The sequence below is a fragment of the Schistocerca serialis genome, chromosome 8, assembly GCF_023864345.2.
Source record: "Schistocerca serialis cubense isolate TAMUIC-IGC-003099 chromosome 8, iqSchSeri2.2, whole genome shotgun sequence".
In the NCBI taxonomy this organism is placed as follows: domain Eukaryota; kingdom Metazoa; phylum Arthropoda; class Insecta; order Orthoptera; family Acrididae; genus Schistocerca; species Schistocerca serialis.
This window is the reverse complement of record NC_064645.1, coordinates 139,177,961-139,201,731: the sequence shown is the minus strand read 5'-3', so window position 1 is coordinate 139,201,731 and position 23,771 is coordinate 139,177,961. Positions and strand designations below refer to the sequence as shown.

Genomic DNA, 23,771 nt, shown 5'->3' with positions numbered 1-23,771 from the left:
AATGAGGACAACACAACACCCACTCTCCAAGCTTAGAAAGTCGCCTGTCGGGCTGGAAATCGAACCCGTGCCCTCTGCATGGCAGTCAAACGCATCGTTAACTCAGCTAAGGACGCGGACTATTTACGTGGACTACAGACAAACAACATGTATAGCATATGGACAAGGAAATAACTGTGTGTTTTAACAGAGGCAACATTCGAAATTTGTGTGGGACCCTTTTGGCAAACAAACTGTGTGGTTTGCGAACCAGGTACAGCCGAGAGCAGGCACTGGAGAGTGCTGAGAGCGCAAATCACGTTACCCTGCACGTCCCATGTGGCACTGCCACTGTCTCTCATGCCGTTGGATTTCTCGTCTATGCCGACGTCAAGTACGGATGGTGTAAGACTATGTAATCCTACATTAACACATAGGGCTACTTACTGTGTGTCATGAAGCTCTTCCATCTCATTTGCTTGTTCCTTTCGCAAATGGTCAGTTGGAGCAACGACTGTCTGTAAACTCCTCTGCCGGCCGGCGTGGCCGAGCGGTTCTAGGCACAATAGTGTGGAACCGTGCGACCGCTACGGTCGCATGTTCGAATCCTGCCTCGGGCATGGATGTGTGTGATGTCCTTAGGTTAGTTAGGTTGAAGTAGTTCTAAGTTCTAGGAGACTAATAACCTCAGAAATTAAGTCCCATAGTTCTCAGAGCCCTTTTTTTTTTTTTTTTTTTTTAATTTGTCTCATTTTATCGTCGTAATTATTTCGAGCTACGTGTGAGGAAGGAAGTAGTGTTTCCGACTCTTCTTCCAACGTACTCTCGGAATTTCGACAGAAAGTTTCTTCGTGAAACACAACGACTCTCTCGTTTCGTGTGCCACTGGACTTGGTTGGGTGTGTCCATAACGCTCTCATGTTTACTAGGCCATCCCGCCTGACGAAACTCGTCTACTATCTTTAGTCCAACACCTTTCGTGGATGAATTGCATTTACTTGAGCTTCTTGGGTGAATTTCAGCCTGACATTTACTTTTTCTCCACTCACATTAATGTGATCATTTGACTTGAGATCTCTCTGAACAGTGCTCCTAGGCGTTTTACAGTTCCTGTTCCCAGTGACTTTTGGCAATAGCTTAACCGAACAGTAATGCCCCCTTCGCCTATTTATCCACGATATGTCCTGACAGAAAAAAGAAGAATTGTAGCACCATGGTGTTGTGCGAAATTTACGAAAGTTGGTAGGCGTGTTTCTCCATTTGAAACATTTCGCCTACTCAGATTTCGCACCAATCGCATAAGAGTGGCGCTAATGGCAGATCTATGAGGATACAAATAGGGTTTACCTTAAATACACGCTGTAACTGAAGTGAGCCGGCCGGGTGGCCGTGCGGTTCTGGCGCTGCAGTCCGGAACCGCGGGACTGCTACGGTCGCATGTTCGAATCCTGCCTCGAGCATGAGTGTGTGTGATGTCCTTAGGTTAGTTAGGTTTAAGTAGTTCTAAGTTCTAGGGGACTTATGACCTAAGATGTTGAGTCCCATAGTGCTCAGCGCTATTTGAACCATTTTTTTGTAACTGAAGTGTGATTTCGTTACGTTTGAGACAGGACCTAATGAGTCGATGTTAGTCAAGAATGCCTTTAAGACGGCGAAGACGCTATTACTAACACCCCACTGAGTTGGAACGAGGTTGTGTAACAGAGCTACGACATGCTGGATGTACGTCAGCAGGAGCACTGTCGTGGTTACCCCTCACGCCCTGACTGCAAAATTGTACGTCAGTCTGTTCATCCGACATGTTGTGCTGTTGTTTGTGATCAGCATTCCAGGGCGTATTTTCCAACAGGATAACGCTCGCTCATATACGACTGTTGTGACCCAGTGCGCTCTACAGAGTGTCAACATGTTGCAGTGGCGATCAACAGATCTGTCTCACAAGGGGAGGTCGCCAATCGGGACACGCCGAATCCGCCCAAATTGTGTGTGTAGAAGAAGGTGGGTCTCCACATCACGTGCCTTAAATATTTCGCCTGAGTGGGCCTTAGGAAAGGACCAAATGCTCTCGAAAGTTTTTCGGATAGCACTATATATCTTATTCAGCACTCTATTTGTCATTAAAGGATGTTACTGTAGGACTGAAGGACGAAGGAGGATTGTCAGTGACCATCCCTTTTCTTCATAAATTGAAAAAGCGTAGGAGAGAGCACTGGTGAAGTTTGCTTTGGAATCTTCATCAAACGTTACGAGGTTACAGGCACTTTTTGTTGGGTTGCCATGTTTGATTTTGGCGCGACGATACGCAACAGCTCCACGAATCGTTGTGAACTGACAATAGAAGCACAGTCTGATACGTACAGTCGCGACACTCGTGAGAAATCCATTACCATCTGATAGCTGACGCGATGCTTGCGATTCAAGGGGTCAGCCAGAGTAACGTCTGTTAGCGTCATATACATAATAAGAATAATATTTTATTTTCTAACCTTTCTGTACGTCATTTACGATATGACTGTTAAACATGTGATTCGAAAGCTTGAATTTATTTAAGCTCTACGGTAAATAGTTGAACAATCTGAAGAAACGAAATAAAATAACAATGAGAAGAAATCTGGTATTGATCTCAGGTCGCCTGTTTCGAAAGCAATTGTCTTGACTATTACGCTACGCCGTTGATGACAAAGAGAACGCTGAATAAGGTATATAGTGCTGTCGGAATACTTTTGAGAGCATTTTCTCTTTTCCTAAGGCCCACTCAGGCGAAATATTTAATGCACGTGCTGTGGAGACCCACCTCCTTCTACACACGCAATTTGGGCGAAATGGGCGTGCCCCGACTGGCGACCTCCTCTTGTCAGTCGAGCACATATGGGACGTTATTTGACAACTCCAGCGTCATCGACCAACAGCATTACCTTCCCTGTATTAAGCGACCAAGTGCAACAGACATGGGACTCTGTCCCACAAACTGACATCTGGCAGCTGTACAACACAATCCATGTTTGCATTCGACATTTTGGTGGTCACACCTGTTATTAATGTACCAACATTTCACATTTGCAATGGCTTATCTCGCTCTTAAATTAACCTGTTATACCGCAATATTTATCACCTGAATATGTTACCCAGATAAGTGTATTCCCTAAATTTCATTGCTTTACAGTAATCACTTTTTAGTATTACGGTTTTTTAGCCGCCAGTGTACTGCATTTACACTACGTACGTTCATGGTCAACTCCAATTTCCCAACGAACTTCTTACGTTCGAATTCATAATAACTGACCAGTGTTGTATGTGTCTGGTACGACGACCACAACTTTAGGTGTTTTCATTTTCAGCGTATAGTTGCTTGAACTATACAGGGCTGCGGTTCCTTGTCTCTTGCAGAATATAGTCAGGTTATAAGTAAAAATAGGTCCTCATTGCATTAGGAATGGTTGACGTCTTACACATATCTTTCCTGAGAGTATTGACATATTTGCGGTATGTGTTGACCTGCAGATCCCTATCCACATATAGGTGTTTAATTTCAGGTTTGTCGAACAAACTGACATCTATAAGGTTTGACGATGCTTTAGGATCTATAACACCTCATTTACGTGCACACCAGCCTTTATGGTAAACCTCTTTGTCCGCTAATGAGAATTTGAGTTTCACTTTAGCAATAATGTACTTGCTGGTCATGGGTTTGCAATAGGTTGTTGTAGTTCATGCACAGGCTATATTTAGGCCTAAGCTTATGAGGCTCCATTTCATTTTCAAAATATATGGGGCATGAACAACAATGGTTTACAACGTACCACAGCGATATAGAGGAAGTCGAGACGAACAGTGGTGACCCATCAAGTAGGGAAAATATCGCAAATTGGCCTTCAAAAACCACTTAAGCTGCAGTGCATACACGGTGCTCGAGATTTTCGATAGGATATTTCCTCACCATCTGCACACAAAGTATTGTTTCAAGAGATAAGGTGAATGGGACCTTTTTTTTTAGGAAATGTAGTCTAATTTAATTTTGTACCAGGGTACTTCTTCTAGCTATTCATGGAATACGTCCAAAGTGTCCGTAAGACGCATCTATACCCCGCCTTCAGGCTCACAGGCCAGACTTTTCAATATGTGATTTTTACTACACAGTAAATTGTGCAATGCAATGAATAATGCGCGGCACAGTTAATTGTGCTACTGTGGTCTATCTGAATGGGAGGACAGTAGTTTATCCTTTTCCGCATGACTCCAATTGTCCATGCTGAAGTTAATTATATTCCCATGCAGACATTTTACGGTTATGACATTAATTTTAATTTTGATTACTTCATGTAATTATGACTAGACCTTTCCATAAACGTAATTTTGACTGACAACTGTCTGAATGTGGCGGATTGATTCTCATAAGTTGGCAGTATCGTTAATAAAGGGCATGTAGCAAATATGGAAGTTTACTTACAGCATGTAACATGTGCCATAAACGTGTCACACCACGTAAAACCTTGTATGGATAAGATTATAAAACACCTCGCGATATGACCTTGGGGTTGATTTACTGTTGATTCTGATGAGAATAATCCTAACATTGTACTCTTCCTAGTAATTCGCTTTCTCCCCTACCTCCACATTCACGATGAACGTGAGTATATCATGATTGGCCGCTCCTGATTTTGTCCTATATTCATCTGACTTGAGATCTTAACGATCTTTCCATTTCACTTCACCGAGTCCTTCTCTATCTAGACCACTTTCCAGGTTCCCTACCATTTTCTGTTTTCTGGAAGCTCACACTCAATCTTGTAGAATGTTACTTGTTCGTTGGTTTTCAGTGCTTTCTTGATTATCAAATCTCTCTAGACAGTCCAATCCTACACATGCTAATAGGGGAATAAACTGATATTTGTTTCCAGTTGAGAGATCATAATGATTTTTTTTCAACTAAAGGAACGGCAGGTAGTGTGGCCCCCTTAAGCAAAAGTCGTACAAAAATTTTGTTGTTGTTTTGAAATAAGATAGAGCTGCATAAAACTTTTGCTTGAAGATTTATTTCAGTGTAAAACGTGAAAAAAAAAAAAGATTTCTAACGTCAACAACACACAGTAAGAACAGATTTTGTAAAACTTACAATTCGATATGTTATGAAGTTTGGGATATTATGAGCCATACAAAAAACGCAGGTTATTAAGTATAAAAGATATTTTCGTGCTTCACAAACAAAATTAGTCTTTTTAGTTACCAAAGAGAGAAGATACTGAAAAAAAACAGTTGCTTAAAATGCCTTTCCACTTGTGGTCGAATCAACCTGAGACAGCGCATTAAACTTGTGGACTCAGGATTATTCTTAAGAGAGTTCTGCATAGTCCTTCATAAAGGTTCCATACAAACTTTTACCTGCTAATTTCTTTTCTCTGTTATATCCTTGAACCTGTACATTAACTTATGACACTAACCAAAATCTCTGAAGTGTGCTAAAAGATTTTCCTCCTAATGTTCTTCAAATGCTGACTTGAAGAACCTCAACTGCGCTGTCATAGATGTCTGCTGATTTCGTCTCCCAAAACACTTGAAACTGCATGCGTCATTGCATTCTTGGACCACTTCCCTCAGCCTGTATTGGCACACTTTTTCTTGAACCTTGACATCATACCCTAAAAACGAGAAAAAAGTTACTTATGTTGCCACACCATTCGACTTAGGATTGGTCCATACTACCCGATTGCCAGTTCATATTAAAACATGGCATAAAGAGAAACAGGCTTGAGTGAGCAGAATATAATTATTACTATACAATCTACATTACACTGCTTAAATATTCATAACAGTATTACTTCTTACATTTAAAAGTATGAATTGATGTTGGAAAGGATATCGTTCACGAACTTGACAGTCTAAAAGAAGTAAAATTTCCTTGTCACACAAACTCTACAGTTGCATCACACAAGTTCTAGCAAATGGCAGAGTGATGTCTGCACTTTATTCCAAGCAGTGTATGAGTCCACTGTTCTGTGGGAAACACGAGGATCGACAAATGGCTCATACTACCTGCCAGTCCACAGTAACTGCCATTCAGCGACATGCTACAGTATAATGGAAAGAGGTATAGGATCTAGTTAGCTTTCCTATAGGAGAAATCCGAGGTGAAAGATGTAGATGCAGATGACTGAAAATAGTAAAATATTGTAGTAGTAATTGTGGAAAAGTAATCATGTAATCAAAACTGACAACTGATGAAATCAAACTGCTATGAAATTGAAAAACCGAATAACTACAAAAATCGTTATTTCTGCATTTCTAATTTTCTACTTGTGGTGTTCTAGACTCATTGGCAAAGCCTTTACAGGAACTGTATATATGAATGTAGATTAATAAAAATTAAAAATTAAAATCATTACATTGCTTAAAACGTAGATAGTTGGAAAAAGAGAGGAAGCCAGTTGTATACATAAGTGACCATTGACGATTTTAAAATAGTTAAGTGTGATATTTTCAGTGTTGATAAACACTGAATCAATAAAATGATATGTCAAACAATAAATATACTTCATTTAACCATTATGGAAATATAGTGTGATACATACAGAGAGATATTAGATTGATTTATATAAAAAATTGTAATATGCATTTTGGGGCAATGCAAACCATGTGATAAACAAGATATTACAGAGCTCAGATACATTTTTCTGAATGTAAACCTTTTGTTTAGAACTCTTTTCTGAAGTGTAACATTAATTAACATTTGTACATTAAAAATGAAATAAAGTGAAGACAAACATAACGCAAATGTTGTAAGTTATAACTATTAGAAACAAGTATATTGCAGAAGTTTTAAGTCAATAGACACTAACAAAACCTATATATTGCTTTTTAAATTTTTTCACAAAATCCATTGTTTATTATTACTTCAGCCAGTCAAGATGAGTTTGTTTGAAGGATGGAACTTACAACAAAGTGAGCATAAGAAATCAATATATTACTACATTAGTTTAGAAAATATGTTACACAAAACAGAATCTTACAATCAGTTTGTTTTTAAAAAACATATTCAGATGAGTTTTATATAACAATGGCTTAGTTATTATATTTATTTCATTATAACAGTTTAATGGCAAATTTTAATGAAATATGTTGTAACTAACGCACTTTAGCAAAGTTTTACACTTGGGTTTATCTTGGTTGTATACGCACAAAAACATCGAAATTGTATATATGTAGCAGTCTCACTAGTTTCAGTAAATTTACATACCCACTTACAGACATGTGTTTGATGTAAATATTATTTGTTATGTTTGTGACTGGAGCATTGACTAGGAAAATTTACAGAAACTCATGAACCAACAACCACAACTAACTCAAAGCAAGAATTATTTAAAACAATTGTACATTATGTGACATTCTGCAGAAAGATTCCTGTAGGCTATACTGAATATGGTTACATATAAAAAAGTAGATAATACAGTCAAATGCATAATTATAGGTATATTACAGAAGTATACAAAACTTTGTTTAATTTACCTATTCAGTTGGTGTAAATATGACTGATTTTCAATCCACCTCAAATACAGATGTAAGGCCTACATATCACTTAATTGAAATAGAAATCACAACTTGCTTGCTGTTATCCATGCCTAACCAAAATGAAAGCTGCTGTAGTGTTATAATCTGGGGAAAAATAGGGTCATCTTTCACAGTATTACTTCTGTTTTACAACCTCTGTAATATATATTTGTTTGCAGAAGCCCATATTTCTTTATTGTGTATCACTGTATAATTCTCTCGCAATTAGAATATTATTTTCAGTTATGTTTTATACTCCTTATAATAATTTCAATGTTGAAATCATTAGTGCTATAATTCTCCACAAGTTATAATTGTTTGCTTTTTTGTATATTGATAACTTATGAACAATGTGGTTGCCAACTTTCATAGATCTTTCCTCATACTAAACCTCTTGTATCTTCATTGACAGGAAATGATGTACCATCCATGGAAAATGATCAATGTGATGAGGTGGATGACTGCAGAGGGTCGGGTGCTGACAAGATTTAATAATGTTTGCAGATATATCATTGACAATGGCTTCCTCTTAGCCAATAAAAAACTCAGTGGCTTAAAGGGCAATGAAAGATCACTACTGGCTTGTCTTAAAGAAAATAATTCAAAAGCACTATTTACTGATAAGGAAATTTATGATGAAGTGAGTATCCTCTTTCTAGACATGAAGATACGTTTTCTATAGTTGTTACAGTTGTTACACCATTGAGTATTGATGTCATCATTGTAAAGTACTTATCCACTAGGGAACAGAATCAGATATCAAAAATTGTATTTGATAGGTTTCTAATCACAGAACGTTTGCAAAATTAAGGCAGCATGCATATGAAATTTAATTATGTTTTTAAGTTTAAAAAAGTATGTAAGTGTGCCATTTGCACATGATTTAATAATTAAAGGGATTAGATGTGTTAGTTGCCTGATTCATTGAGAGATTACATTACAGTAATTTTTATGCTCAGAATGTTCTGTCTGGATCACAGCTTTTCAGTTTCCCTTAGAAAATGCAACTGTGAAATATCGCTACAATTAAAACAGGAAAACTACATTATGCCTAATATGTTAATAAAAATCTTTGAGGGTCACTTTTCATGATTTATTTGTTGTTATTGGGGACAGACATAACAGTGGTAGAAAGGCTATGATGGAAGAACATGCATGGGCTTCTGATGAGGATACATGAATCTGCATGCTGCAGACAGTAGCATGTTGCCAGTCAGTATGCATGAAGGCTATTGAGATGGCAACCAGATGGAAAAGATTAGACAACAGTCACCTACAACTCCCCAATTCCATGTGCACAAGCAAAATTTTGTGTATGTTTTCCCAGGTAATGTTGAAATGCTTTACTTGGGGCTTAGATGTGGAGTACTTCATGTGAAGGCTAGCATCTAAGTGTCCACACCGAGGAGGAGTGGGGGACGAGAACTTTCCCCTTGTATTCTGCAAAGTTTTGTAAGGATGTGTTCACACATCTGTTAACCTGTTTGGCCAGATATGGTTATTCATCTCTTCATTCGAATTACTCAGCCCAAAGACTGAAAAACACGTTTAATGAAAGTGCCTCATTCGTCACTTTTTTAGTATGCTCCATTATAGTATGTTAAAAAAGCATTACCATCATTCAAATTTTATAAACAACACTCATTAGCAAATTACTGCCACCAGAGTCTGCCTTCAGTAGCTGTAGTCCTTCTGCCCAAGGTGAGTCTAAATGCTTCCAACTGATGGGACATCTGCTGGTTAACTTCCATCTGTGGTCAGCTACCAACTCTGAGTGTCTAGATTTCATGACTAGGTCATCCAGCTCTTCCTGTCTGTCACCATCTGTCGAAGTAAACACTATTGCTATCTGTAATCACTTGCATGGTAACATGTAACTGCTTTGAGGCACCACAGACTACACTGGGGACAGCAGCTCAGTGCACCTCGCACTGAGAGCCTGTCATCTCGGCTGCCTATGCTGCCTCTCGGTGTCCACTGTGCTGTAGTATCATGCTCAGTGCTGTTTCTGGAGTGCTGGACATCCCACCTCACTATCCACTGTCCTGGAGCAACTGCATGCTGGTAGTGCGAATAGGCCGCTTCCTTACTTCAGCAAATTTCGCTAACCAAGCCCCACACGTGCCTTTGGGGGCTGACAGGCATTATTTTTGGCATGACTGTCTATTTAACACGTCTGTTTTCATGATGGAACATTGGACCAGCACCTGGTACCCACCTGCCATACTAATGCATCCACCCATATGGTGATGAACTACAGACCTGCCTCACCACTAGTATGATGGATGCTGATCTGCCTGCTGCATAAATCGGCCACTAAAGTGTATACTCTGGGGGGCCAGGTAAAATCTCAAAGCAATTCATCCTCAGCACTTCCTGCTTCACCACCTACCACAAATCGAGGGCTTCGTCATGTAGATGCATCACAGGCAACGTCGAGGAGAGACTATTTGTGTGTACTTTAGATCTGTTATCACTCATGAATGGACTTGTATTTGAATTTTATTTTCTATATCGACAGTCAAAATTGTCATTACAGGAGTCCTTCATTACTGCTCAGTACCAACCAGCATATAGGACATCGACTGCAGCCTCTGCAAGTGGCACCAGAAGTGTCGCTGCAAAAGACGGATGGATCGAGGACGTCTTTACCATCTCCAGCTTTATGCATCAAGAATGCAGTGGGGTGTTATTTTGCCTGCAAGTGTTACGGAAAGCCAGTGGGACTTCCACCAGATTTGTAATTTGGCCTGACATCTCACTGCCTGGAGTAGCATTTTCTTCAGCGATGAGTACACTTTGAATTGTGCCCCGATGATCAGAGAAGACGTGTCTGGAGACGCCCCACATAGCGGTTGGATACCAGCCTGACAGTCGCCTGCAATACAGCCCAACAACCAGAAGGAATAGTCTGGGGTGCCATTTCTTTTCATAGCAGGACATCTTTGCTCGACGTCCCTTGCAGAACAGCGATACGTCGACGATATTCTATATCTCGCTTTGTTGTCCTTCATGGCAAGCCCTCATTGACTTACATTTAAGCAAAATAATGCGTGCCCACATATGGCTAGAGCTTCTGTTACTTGTCTTCGTGCTTGCCAGACCCTCCCTTGGCCAGCAAGGTTGGCAGATCTGTCCCTGTTTGAGAACATTTGGAACATTACAGGCAGGGCCCTACAACCATCTCGGAATTTCGACGATCGAAGGCGCCAACTGGACATAATTTTTTACGACATCCAACAACTCTTATCAGTCACTACCAAGCCTAATAATAACGTGCATATCACTTGTAAACCCACATGGGAAGTATTTTATTTTTTAAAAATATAATCTACACCAGTTGAAAATGTTAAAATCTGTTCGTGCGTTACTTCAAGATCTAGTAGAATCGGTATTTTTTATATAGAAGGATGTGGATTGATCTGTTATAAAGGTTAACAGTGTTGCTCATGTCCAGAAGAGGATGGCCATCAGGTTGAGGAAGTTGAAACAAAGTTTGAGAGACAAGAAATTTTCTGATGCTAAAACCATAAGATGCAGGTTGACAGACAAAATTATTGAGGAACTACAGCAGCATTATGGGATGACCATTAGAAATAATACTGAGGATTTGTTGAAAATGAAGCAGGCAGTATGGGCTACCTTCTTTCACAGACTGTCAACTGATGAAAAACCAGTACAACATTATTGCCTGCCTGGACCTGATTCATGGTGCAGTTACCGCAATGCCCAGTACTCAAACAGTTCATACAGCCATAAACATTCTATCCGAGCAGTAGGCATCGATATCATAAAACCTATTTACAGCGACCTGGCAAATCCTGAATTACTGAAGAAGTGTCTGCATAGTCACAAAATCCCAATGAGTCCTTCAATAGTCTTATGTAGACTCGCTTACCAAAAAAACGTTTTTGTTGGGATGAAGACACTAAAGTGGGGAGGTCAGTGATGCTATTATTGCTTTTAATGATGACAACATTGGTAGGGTGAAAGTGTTACAGCAAACTGCATCAGAGAATTTGAACACATGGACAAGATTCGGATCGATAAAGCAGAGTATGCAGCCTCCCCCCATGAACCATGGACCTTGCCGTTGGTGGGGAGGCTTGCGTGCCTCAGCGATACAGATGGCCGTACCGTAGGTGCAACCACCACGGAGGGGTACCTGTTGAGAGGCCAGGACGTGTGGTTACTGAAGAGGGGCAGCAGCCTTTTCAGTAGTTGCAGGGGCAACAGTCTGGATGATTGACTGATCTGGCCTTGTAACGCTAACCAAAACGGCCTTGCTGTGGTGGTACTGCGAACGGCTGAAAGCAAGGGGAAACTACAGCCCTAATTTTTCCCGAGGGCATGCAGCTTTACTGTATGGTTAAATGATGATCGCGTCCTCTTGGGTAAAATATTCTGGAGGTAAAATAGCCCCCCTTCGGATCTCCGGCCGGGGACTACTCAAGAGGACGTCGTTATCAGGAGAAAGAAAAATGGCGTTCTACGGATCGGAGCGTGGAATATCAGATCCCTTAATCGGGCAGGTAGGTTAGAAAATTTAAAAAAGGTGAAAGTTAGATATAGTGGGTATTAGTGGAGTTCGGTGGCAGGAGGAACAAGACTTTTGGTCAGGTGAATACAGGGTTATAAATACAACATCAAATAGAGGTAATGCAGGAGTAGGTTTAATAATGGATAAAAAAAATATAGGAGTGTGTGTAAGCTACTACAAACAGCATAGTGAATACATTATTGTGGCCAAGAAAGACACAAAGCACACGCCTACTACACTAGTACAAGTTTATGTGCCAACTAGCTCTGCAGATGATGAAGAAATTGATGAAATGTATGATGAGATAAAAGAAATTATTCAAGTAGTGAGGCGAGACGAAAATTTAATAGTCATGCGTGACTGGAATTCGAGAGTAGGAAGAGGGAGAGATGGAAACATAGTAGATGAATATGGATTGAGGATTAGAGGAAGCCGTATGGTTGAATTTTGCACGGAGCATAACTTAATCATAGCTAACACTTGGTTCAAAAATCATGAAAGAAGGTTGTATACGTGGAAGAATCCTGGAGATACTAGAAGGTATCATATAGATTATATAATGGTAAGACAGAGATTTAGGAACCAGGTTTTAAATTGTAAGACATTTCCAGGGGCAGATGTGGACTCTGACTTCAATCTATTGGTTATGAACTGTAGATTGAAACTGAAGAAACTGCAAAAAGATGTGAATTTAAGGAGATGGGACGTGGATACACTGACTAAATGAGGTTGTACAGAGTTTTAGGGAGAGCATAAGGGAACAATTGACAGAAAGGGGGGGAAAGAAGTACAGTACAAGAAGAATGGGTAGCTTTGAGGGATAAAGTAGTGAAGGCAGCAGTCGATCAAGTAGGTAAGAAGACAAGGGCTAGTAGAAATCCTTTGGTAACCGGAGAAATATTGAATTTAATTGATGAAAGTAGAAAATATAAAAATGCAGTAAATGAAGCAGGCAAAAAGGAATACAAAAGTCTCAAAAATGAGATCGACAGGAAGTGCAAAATGGCTAAGCAGGGATGGCTAGAGGACACATGTAAGGATGTAGAGGTTTATCTCACTAGAGGTAAGATAGATACTGCTTACAGGAAGATTAAAGAGACCGTTGGAGAAAAGAGAACCACTTGTATGAATATCAACAGCTCAGATGGGAACCTCGTTCTATGAAAAGAAGGGAAAGCAGAAAGGTGGAAGGAGTATATAGAGGGTCCATACAATGGCGATGTACTTGAGGACAATATTATGGAAATGGAAGAGGATGTAGATGAAGATGAAATGGGAGATAGGATACTGCGTGAAGAGTTTGACAGAGCACTGAAAGACCTGAGTCGAAACAAGGCCCCGGGAGTAGACAACATTCCATTAGAACTACTGATGGCCTTGGGAGAGCCAGTCATGACAAAACTCTACCATCTGGTGAGCAAGATGTATGAGACAGGTGAAATACCCTAAGACTTCAAGAAGAATATAATAATTCCAATCCCAAAGAAAGCAGGTGTTGACAAATGTGAAAATTACCGAACTATCAATTTAATAAGTCACAGCTGCAAAATACTAACGCGAATTCTTTACAGACGAATGGAAAAACTGGTAGAAGCCGACCTCGGCGAAGATCAGTTTGGATTCCGTAGAAATATTGGAACACGTGAGGCAATACTGACCCCACGACTCATCTTAGAAAAAAGATTAAGGAAAGGCAAACCTACGTTTCTAGCATTTATAGACTTAGAGAAAGCTTTTGACAATGTTGACTGGAATACTCTCTTTCAAATTCTGAAGGTGGCAGGGGTAAAATACAGGGAGCGAAAGGCTATTTACAATTTGTACAGAAACCAGATGGCAGTTATAAGAGTCGAGGGGCATGAAAGGGAAGCAGTGGTTGGGAAAGGAGTGAGACAGGGTTGTAGCCTCTTCCCGATGTTATTCAATCTGTATATTGAGCAAGCAGTAAAGGAAACAAAAGAAAAATTCGGAGTAGGTATTAAAATTCATGGAGAAGAAGTAAAAAGTTTGTGGTTCGCCGATGACATTGTAATTCTGTCAGAGACAGCAAAGGACTTGGAAGAGCAGTTGAACGGAATGGACAGTGTCTTGAAAGGAGGATATAAGATGAACATCAACAAAAGCAAAACGAGGATAATGGAATGTAGTCAAATTAAATCGGGTGATGCTGTGAGGATTAGATTAGGAAATGAGACACTTAAAGTAGTAAAGGAGTTTTGCTATTTAGGGAGTAAAATAACTGATGATGGTCGAAGTAGAGAGGATATAAAATGTAGACTGGTAATGGCAAGGAAAGCGTTTCTGAAGAAGAGAAATTTGTTAACATCGAGTATAGATTTATGTGGTGTCACCGCCAGACACCACACTTGCTAGGTGGTAGCTTAAATCGGCCGCGGTCCATTTAGTACATGTCGGACCCGCGTGTCGCCACTGTGTGATCGCAGACCGAGCGCCACCACAAGGCAGGTCGCGAGATACGGAAGAGCACTCGCCCCAGTTGTACGACGACATTGCTAGCGACAGTACGGACGAAGCCTTCCTCTCATTTGCCGAGAGACAGTTAGAATAGCCTTCTGCTAAGTCCATGGCTACGACCTCGCAAGGCGCCATTAGCCTTACCTACTTTGAGAGTTATCGTATAAATGTCTCAAGAAGAACGTTGTAAACCAACAAAGATTAAAAGTTAAGTATAAAGCAGCTACGTACTTTTCTTGCTACCATTCAATAGTTATCCTGTTCCAGACTTGACCCCAGTCGGCGTGTGTGTACGCGTGCCTTTCGGCTCCCTTCTCAATGTGGCGTAGCTAGCTTGATACGCCACAACAATTTAAGTGTCAGGAAGTCGTTTCTGAAAGTATCTGTATGGAGTGTAGCCATGTATGGAAGGAAACATGGCCGATAAATAGTTTGGACAAGAAGAGAATAGAAGATCTCGAAATGTGGTGCTACAGAAGAATGCTGAAGATTAGATGGGTAGATCACATAACTAATGAGGAGGTATTGAATATAACTGGGGAGAAGAGGAGTTTGTGTCACAACACGGCAAGAAGAAGGGACCGGTTGGTAGGACATGTTCTGAGGCATCAAGGGATCACAAATTTAGCATTGGAGGGCAGCGTGGAGGGTAAAAATCGTAGAGGGAGACCAAGATATTAATACACTAAACAGATACAGAAGGATGCAGGTTGTAGTAGGTACTAGGAGACGAGGAAGCTTGCACAGGATAGAGTAGCATGGAGAGCTGCATCAAACCAGTCTCTGGACAGAAGACCACAACAACAACAACGTGCAGTAGGACAGTTGGCCACTAGGGAGTCCATAAAGACGAAAAGAAGAAAACACTCGGAAAAACATCAAGGGGATGATATACAGTATGGTGCAGAGTGCTTCTGAGTGACTAAAAATAAAAAAAAAGTAAGCGTATATTAAGTGAGTTGCAGTCTCTTGAAACTTTAGAAGCCATTCCTGAAAATTTACAGCCGGCCGCGGTGGTCTAGCGGTTCTAGGCGCTCAGTCCGGAACCGCGCGACTGCTACGGTCGCAGGTTCGAATCCTGCCTCGGGCATGGATGCGTGTGATGTCCTTAGGTTAGTTAGGTTTAAGTCGTTCTAAGTCTAGGGGACTGATGACCACAGATGTTAAGTCCCATAGTGCTCAGAGACATTTGAACCATTTGAAAATTTACATTTTCTGTTGCATTTTTCCCTAAATCTCAGAAACCACTTCGAGTAGGGTATTCAAATTTTCAGGGAGTAATAACATATATATTCGGAGCCTGCTGAACTGAAAGAAGAACGCAAAAAACTCACTAAACAGACTGCCTACGCTACACAGGTCCTGTCCTGTGTTGGAGTACTGCTGTGCGATATGGGATCCGTACCTTATAGGATTGATGGAGGACATCCAGAAAGTTCAAAGGAGGACAGCTCGTTTTGTATTATCGCGAAATAGGGGAGACGTGTCACGGATATGATACGTGAGCCGGGGTGGAGGACATTAAAACAAAGATTTTTTTCCTTTTCTGCAGAGATCATTCCACAAAATGTCAACCTCCTACTTTGTCGTCTGAACGCGAAAATATTTTGTTGATGCCCGCCTGTATAGAGAGATATGATCATCATAATGAAAATAAGAGAAATGAAAGTGTAAAGATTCGATTGTTCGTTTATCCCACGCGCTGTTAGAGTGTTCATCGGTAGAGCAGTAGTGTGGGAGTGGTTCGATGGACCCTCTGGCAGGCATTTAAGTGTTGGCTGCAAAGCAGTCACGTAGATGAAGATGTAGGTTCTCTTCACATGTTCCCACCATCTGTTCCCGTTTAGATCTGTTTTCTTGTGCTTTGAATCTTTCAATTCATTTTTAATGTATTCATTCTGTAAGCGATCTTTCTGGTACACCATTTAACATTACAGATAAATCTGATTTTCGCAGTTTGGATCCTGTTTACATCCTTTTGTGTGAGAACACAGATTTCAGATTCAGTTGCACAGTAGGTATGCCATTACATTGTAAAACTTTATCTGTATCTCTTTCGTACCTTTTTTTTGTAGAATATTTCTAACTTTTCAACAGACTGCTTTAAATGTTACGTTAATATCGTTTTTAATAAATTCATGGTCGACATTTCGTCCTGTATCACCAGCTGAGATACTGAAAGTGGGTTAGAGGCTCCAGCACCAGGTTATTTATTGTAATTTTGTTTCGTCACTTTCTCTTGAATGCCATTCCTGTTGTTTTATTACTGGATTTTGTAATGTTATATTTAGAAATAAACTAATTAAGGTGATAAACGGCTCCTTGAAGATAATCTTCACGTTCTTGAATTAATTTTTTATGGAAATTTGTGGTAAGGTCTTATGGGACCAAACTGCTAAGGTCAACGGTCCCTCTTGAATTATTATTTGACCATCTGCGTGTACCAGAGTGTCAAAACATTTCTCTCTGGTGATTTTTATACAGTAGGTGACATTCTGTTTCGAAGCCCTGACTTGATCATCTACGTAAATATTGACTAACGTTTACTTGTATCACTGTTTTCGTTCTTGTTGTTCAGACAAGTTGCCTCCATCTTCGATTACAGGTTTTTCTCTTTCTAATGAGCTTTTACAGCATTAGGTAGATGCGTTTGGAAGCCTCCTTTTCCAATAATCTTCCGCAGTGGGCGTCGACTGATTTTGTCGAAAGCCTTTACGTAGCCTACGATCTCAATGTGCTCCTGCCAGTTAAATTCTTTCCTTTTCATCACCAGTTGTTTTATACTAAAAATGCCATGAGAGTGAGACCGTTCTTTTCTAAAACCTATTTGCCCTTCTAATAAAACTGCAGCAGATATATATTAAACTTCACAAAGCACCTGAAGAGGTACTAGTAAGACTTACAAGTTACAATTAACTGGGAACTGGTGGTTCTGACAGTCTACAAACGTCAAACGGAAAATAAAATGGTTTTTTAACTTCCCGAAACAGTTACAGAGGATACTAGTAAGTCTTAGTAGAAACAACAAGGAAGCCATTGTATGAGGAGATTTCAAAACTGATTCCATCTCGAATACTTCTGATGGAGTATACTTAGAGCGACACTGATGTTCAACTTTGGTTTGATCCACACAGCAATAATCCCAACAAGAATAGCAAGCCATAGTGCACCTGTGATATTTGATTTATTTCTAAATCCGTCTATGCTTCATGAAATTATAGAACGATTTAAAGCTCCATGATGGTAAAATGGCACTAATCAAGTTTAACTAAGGGGAAAAAGGTAAAATTTCACAGAACCGGAATTGCTGGCTCGGATGCACTATTCAGGAACAACTTACAGGGAGAAAAATGAGAAGCAGCTTATCAAGGACACAAATAAGATGAAAAATTTGATTACTTCCTAAAATATTCTTACGGCACGCTGAATCCTGTTTTTGTTTACAACAAATAAGACAAAATTACAGTAGACACCGAGAAACAGAATAGCTTTGGTTAGGCAGGAAGAGATTTATTTAACCCAGATGACCTCTTCTAGTGAAAAATACACGAAAATACACTACACGCAGTACTGCAAAATTCGTAACCTTTTCATCAAAATTGTAGGAATTCTGTAGCGTGAACAAAAAATTGTAAATTCCGAAGCAAGTCAGAAAAAAATCTGGAGCATTATTTGGCACAAATGAATGAACTCGTTAATGGCAGGAGATGTTATTAAATTGAAATCATTGGCCACTAAATTAAATGAATTCTTCTCAGTAGTAGCTGAAAACACAAGGAACAAAAATCGTCCATCAAAAACTGAGCCTTTAGGTTTACTTTAGCAGATACTGTACACTCCACCTCCAAACATCACTAACTCTTCTGCCTATGACTGTTTCTCAACCGAAGTACTAGAATTTTGCGCTGACTCGGTAGCGACGACCTTGAGTTTCCTTTTTAACCAATCGATGAATGTAAGTGTATTTACTGAAAGACTGAGCTGTGCGGTAGTAACACGAGTATACAAAAGAGGAGATGAGCAAGTGACCTCTCATCATAGACCGATCTCCCTCCTCCATGTGGAAACTTTTGATAAGGTAGTTTCAAACAGAATAATCTTGTAACAACTTCTAACAATACGACCACTTGCAAAGTCGGTTAGAAATGAGATTAATAATGCTGCTCACGGAGCATATGTTCGCTTTATCGGGCAACAACAAAGTTATTGACTGTGGATGGTATCGTCAGAATGGAAATAATAAAGTCACTGTAAAAAAGTCATTAATTTTGGCACTTATCTTGAATGAATTCCCACGTAGATTTCGTCGAAGTTGTTGTGGCTCATCTTGTTGATTCTAGGGAGATTCCACTTTGGCTGCTATAAAGTCCAGATCTGTATTTTAGCAATACTTGAAGACCTAAGAAATGCGTTTTTTTGGAAATTCTTAATGATCAAACAATCCCAGATCAGAACAATGGTATGGTAGAAATAATTTTTGACTTGGTGTTCACGATCCACATTTTTATTAAACTTCTTGTAAATTCACATAATACTTCTTCTTAATTGTCACATCGTCAAGAAAACAGTTTTGTATCAATCTTCATAGATTTAATTTCCACTTTAACCAAACACAAGACTTGACTGTTCTTTTACAAAGCGAAATAACAACTTAACATCTGCAAAGTGAAACGAAGACTGCTCTGTGCGCATTCGCAGCAAAACGGTTACAAGTAAGTCAAAGATTATTGACAGCCTCACAGAAATGAATACACGCAAGAACCATATCACTGTAATATATCGATACATCAGAGTACCTGCACATTAATAAAACCAAATGTGAATATTGACACAAAAATATGTCTGTTACTTCGCAGAAAAGTGGTGCGATATTACTGGTATTGAGAACTGGGGTAGGAGTGCCGTAATGGTCACATAAATAAAGAACCATTACAAACTGCTCAGTTCGCATACTGTAAAACAGTGAAAGAAAGAATTTTTCGACAAACGGCACAAAGCAAAGTGAAATTTAGTAAAACTTACAAATCTAGAGGCCTATGTTAACAAAATCGGTTTTACAGTATTTGGCTAGCCTGAATCTCAGTATCAACCGTGATAAAATTACACATGTTCTGTTATAAAAATTAACAACATTTAGCATGAAAATTTCACCATAACCCAACAGATCATGTTGTAAGCCAGTAGAAAACATTTTATCGATCAGTTGATGATTTTTATAAAAAAAGCTACTTTGACTTGTTTCATTCTAGAATCTTGAATCTATCCCCAGTTGTCACTAATACTTGAGAGGTCCCATTGTGAGGTGCACTGCATCAAATGAAGACCAGCTTGCTTACCAATGTATCCTCCTCACGCAGTTACTATTACAGTCTACAACGGGAAACTGAACATTTCTTGTTACTAAATATGATATAAGCAAATGAGTTCCGAAGGCTAACACGTATTGACAGTTGTATCACTGTTACATGAGTCAGGAGTGTATTTGTCAGTTTGTAACATTACTCGATCTCAAGAAATGATGTCCCACTTAGGTGGTAGTGCAAATCTTCGTATTGTTTTCCTCGTAGGCAAGAACACTAGCCATTTCTGGCGTCGAGACCACTTCTTGCTCGATGGGCTACATGCTGTGCCTGCTGGGACTCTACCCAGAGTGGCAAGACCTGGCGCAGCGGGAACTGGACGAGCATTTCGGAACTGGCGGCGACTACTTACGACCTGTTACCACTGCAGATCTTTCCCAGCTTAAAGTCATCGACGCCATTATAAAGGTACTCGTCGATTCAGATTCTCTAATTTTAGTAATTCTTCCCCTGAATAATGTTTAGAAGTTTATTTCAGAGGTAGGTTTCTGGCAGCGGTGGCGACTGCACTTTGTTGTTCATTGGCGAACCCAGCAATGCTTCGCGATATTGCTAAATATGTGTGGGAATTTAGTATAACTACTAGCCATTAAAATTGCTACACCACGAAGATGACGTGCTACAGACGCGAAATTTAACCGACAGGAAGAAGATGCTGTGATATGCAAATGATTAGCTCTTCGGAGCATTCACACAAGGTTGGCGCCGGTGGCGACACCTACAACGTGCTGACATGAGGAAAGTTTCCAGCCGATTTCTCATACACAAACAGCAGTTGACCGGCGTTGCCTGGTCAAACGTTGTTGTGATGCCTCGTGTAAGGAGGAGAAATGTGTACCATCACGTTTCCGACTTTGATAAAGGTCGCTTTGTAGCCTAACGCGATTACGGTTTATCGTATCGCGACATTGCTGCTCGAGTTGGTCGAGATCCAATGACTGTTAGCAGAATATGGTATCGGTGGGTTCAGAAGGGTAATACGGAACGCCGTGCTGGATCCCAACGGCCTCGTATCACTAGCAGTCGAGATGACAGGCATCTTATCCGCATGGCTGTAACGGATCGTGCAGCCACGTCTCGATCCCTGAGTCAGCAGATGGGGCCGTTGACAAGACAACAACCATCTGCACGAACAGTTCGACGACGATTGCAGCTGCATGGACTATCAACTCGGAGACCATGGTTGCAGTTCCCGTTGACGCTGCATCACAGACAGGAGGGCCTGCGATGGTGTGCTCAACGACGAACCTGGGTGCACGAATAGCAAAACGTCATTTTTTCGGATGAATCCAGGTCTGTTTACAGCATCATGTTGGTCGCATCCGTGTTTGGCGACATCGCGGTGAACGCACATTGGAAGTGTGTATTCGTCATCACCATACTGGCGTATCACCCGGCGTGATGGTATGGGGTGCCATTGGTTAATTGGTTACACGCCTCGGTCACCTCTTGTTCGCACTGACGGCACTTTGAACAGTGGACGTTACATTTCTATGTGTTACCACCCGTGGCTCTACCCTACGTTTCAGCAGGATAATGCACGACCGCATGTTGCAGGTCCTGTACGGGCCTTTCTGGATATAGAAAATTTTCGAATGCTGCCCTGGGCAGCACATTCTCCAGATCTCTCACCAACTGAAAACATCTCGTCAATGGTGGCCGAGCAACTAGCTCGTCACAATACGCCGGTCATTACTCTTGATAAACTGGGGTATCGTGTTGAAGCTGCATGGGCAGCTGTACCTGTAAACGCCATCCAAGCTCTGTTTGGCTCAATGCCCATATGTATCAAGGCCGTTATTACGCCCAGAAGTGGTTGTTCTGGGTACTGATTTCTCAGGATCTATGCACCAAAATTCAGTGGAAATGTAATCACATGTCAGTTCCAGTATATTTGTCCAATGAATACCCGTTTATCATCTGCATTTATTCTTGGTGTAGCAATTTTAATGGCCAGTAGTGTATATGGAATTGACATGAATACGCTATAAGACTAAGCGGCCATTTGGATGCATTTTAAAAGCTTTGAGATGTCTTGACCATACCTTTTCTTATTTCCAAAATCGCTTTACATGTTTCAACATTCCGTCTTTTACAGAGACTACAATATACAGCAAAAATACCTGATCTGAAAGAGATGAACAGTTGTTACATTTCTCCATTGATTAGAGATACAGTATAATGAGTAGAATATGGCTTTCTAGCTTACCAATGTTATTTGAAGCATATAAAACTAACAGATGCATTGTATCTCGTCACCAAATAAAATTGCAATTTCAAGAAGGATACATGTAACTGTGCGTCACTCACTAATTAAACCGCAGAATAGTAGTATTCACTATGACACAACCGTTGACAATGTATAACTTTGAGAAGTCTGTATAACGTGAAAACTTCCATTGCTGCTATCACAACATTTGAACTTCGAGGCACTGAATGAATGAACACCTGCATACGTTTCTTTTTTCCTGTTTAGCACTTTCCGTGACTGGATGATCACTGTGTCTCTAATGGGTAGCACTGTTATTGTCTGCAAAAATACCATTCGGGTGGTAGGGGGGGGGGGGGGGGGGACGGCGTTCTTTTCATATTGTACATATGAATTCAACGACTGGCTTCTCGTAAGAAAAATTATGCAATGAAATATGACAATATGGTGTTGTTCGAACGAATTTTCCTCTGATCAATCGTTTGTTTTTCTTGAAAGCCAAGAGAAGAAAAAGATCTTCATTGTCTCTGCATATGTGAGGAAGATGTAGACATTATCAGTAAAATGAGATTGATGTCCTTGTGAAAAAAAAACTAGAATAACAGGCACATATAGAGAGAGCACGTTGGTACTATAGCATATTAGCCACAGAATTTCAAGCTTGTATGAAGAGACGTAATTAACGAAGTCAAAGATTAGCAAAATTCTATAACAAAGGTTGTCATAACTCTGCTTTTCTAAGAACGTAAGAATTACTGGGAAGTAATAAACGGATTGTATTCTAAGAAGCAGTATTAAGAACGATCGAAATACAGCAAAGATAGCACAAAGGTCTAAACAAGATAATAATAATGAGCCGTTAAACAAAAGAATTGCATAATAGGCGGTGGAGACCAAAGTTGAAACAATTGAGTCCTCGGTCACACTTTTTAGTCTTATTAACCAGGTTTCAGCAGTTCTAAGAGTGCCTTCAAATGGTTCAAATGGCTCTGAGCACTATGGGACTTCTCAGGTCATCAGTCCCATGGAACTTAGAACTACTTAAACCTAACTAACCTAACAACATCAGACACATCCATTCCCGAGGAAGGACTCGAACCTGCGACCGTAGCGATCGCGCGGTTCCAGACTGTAGCGCCTAGAACCGCTCGGCTACACCGGCCGGGAGAGTGCCTTCATCAGAATTTAAATGTTTAAAGTGGTCTATAACATAATTACAAATTAATGAGAAAATAAATTTGTAATTACGTTATAGGCCACTTTAAAAATTTAAATTCTGATGGAGGTACTCTTAGAAGTGTTGAAACCTGGTTAATAAGACCAAAAATTGTGACCGAGGGCTCATTTGTTTCACCACTAATTCATAAACGTCCACTGAAACAAGCAGCCGTGTTTAAATCTTTGTGGTGGAGCCAGTAAATATCTTCTTCTGTTTGCCGTGTAAATTTATGTAGAATTTCCAAATAAGGCAATAAGAGATGTTATCAAACTGGAGTCAACACCCTGCACAAACTTACTAAATGAGATCAATATTACTTTATTTGGTTTCGTTAGACAAATATAAGACGTATAGAATAAAATGATCTAACGCTTCATGCCGCGTCAAGTGGTTAAAATGCCACGAGCTTTCTTTCGAACAAGTTCGCCTCGACCATTGTCAAGTGGA

General features: G+C 40.2%; 1 protein-coding gene across 1 annotated transcript in view; it reads left to right on the top strand.

Moving 5' to 3' along the window:
• The window catches only part of LOC126416873 (cytochrome P450 4C1-like), a 150,091-nt gene that overhangs the window by 117,255 nt on the left and 9,065 nt on the right, over positions 1-23,771 (top strand). The window contains exons 4-5 of the mRNA XM_050084756.1: positions 7,934-8,161; positions 20,104-20,304. Of these exons, the coding sequence (XP_049940713.1) occupies positions 7,934-8,161; positions 20,104-20,304 (429 nt within the window). The remainder of the gene's footprint in view (positions 1-7,933; positions 8,162-20,103; positions 20,305-23,771) is intronic.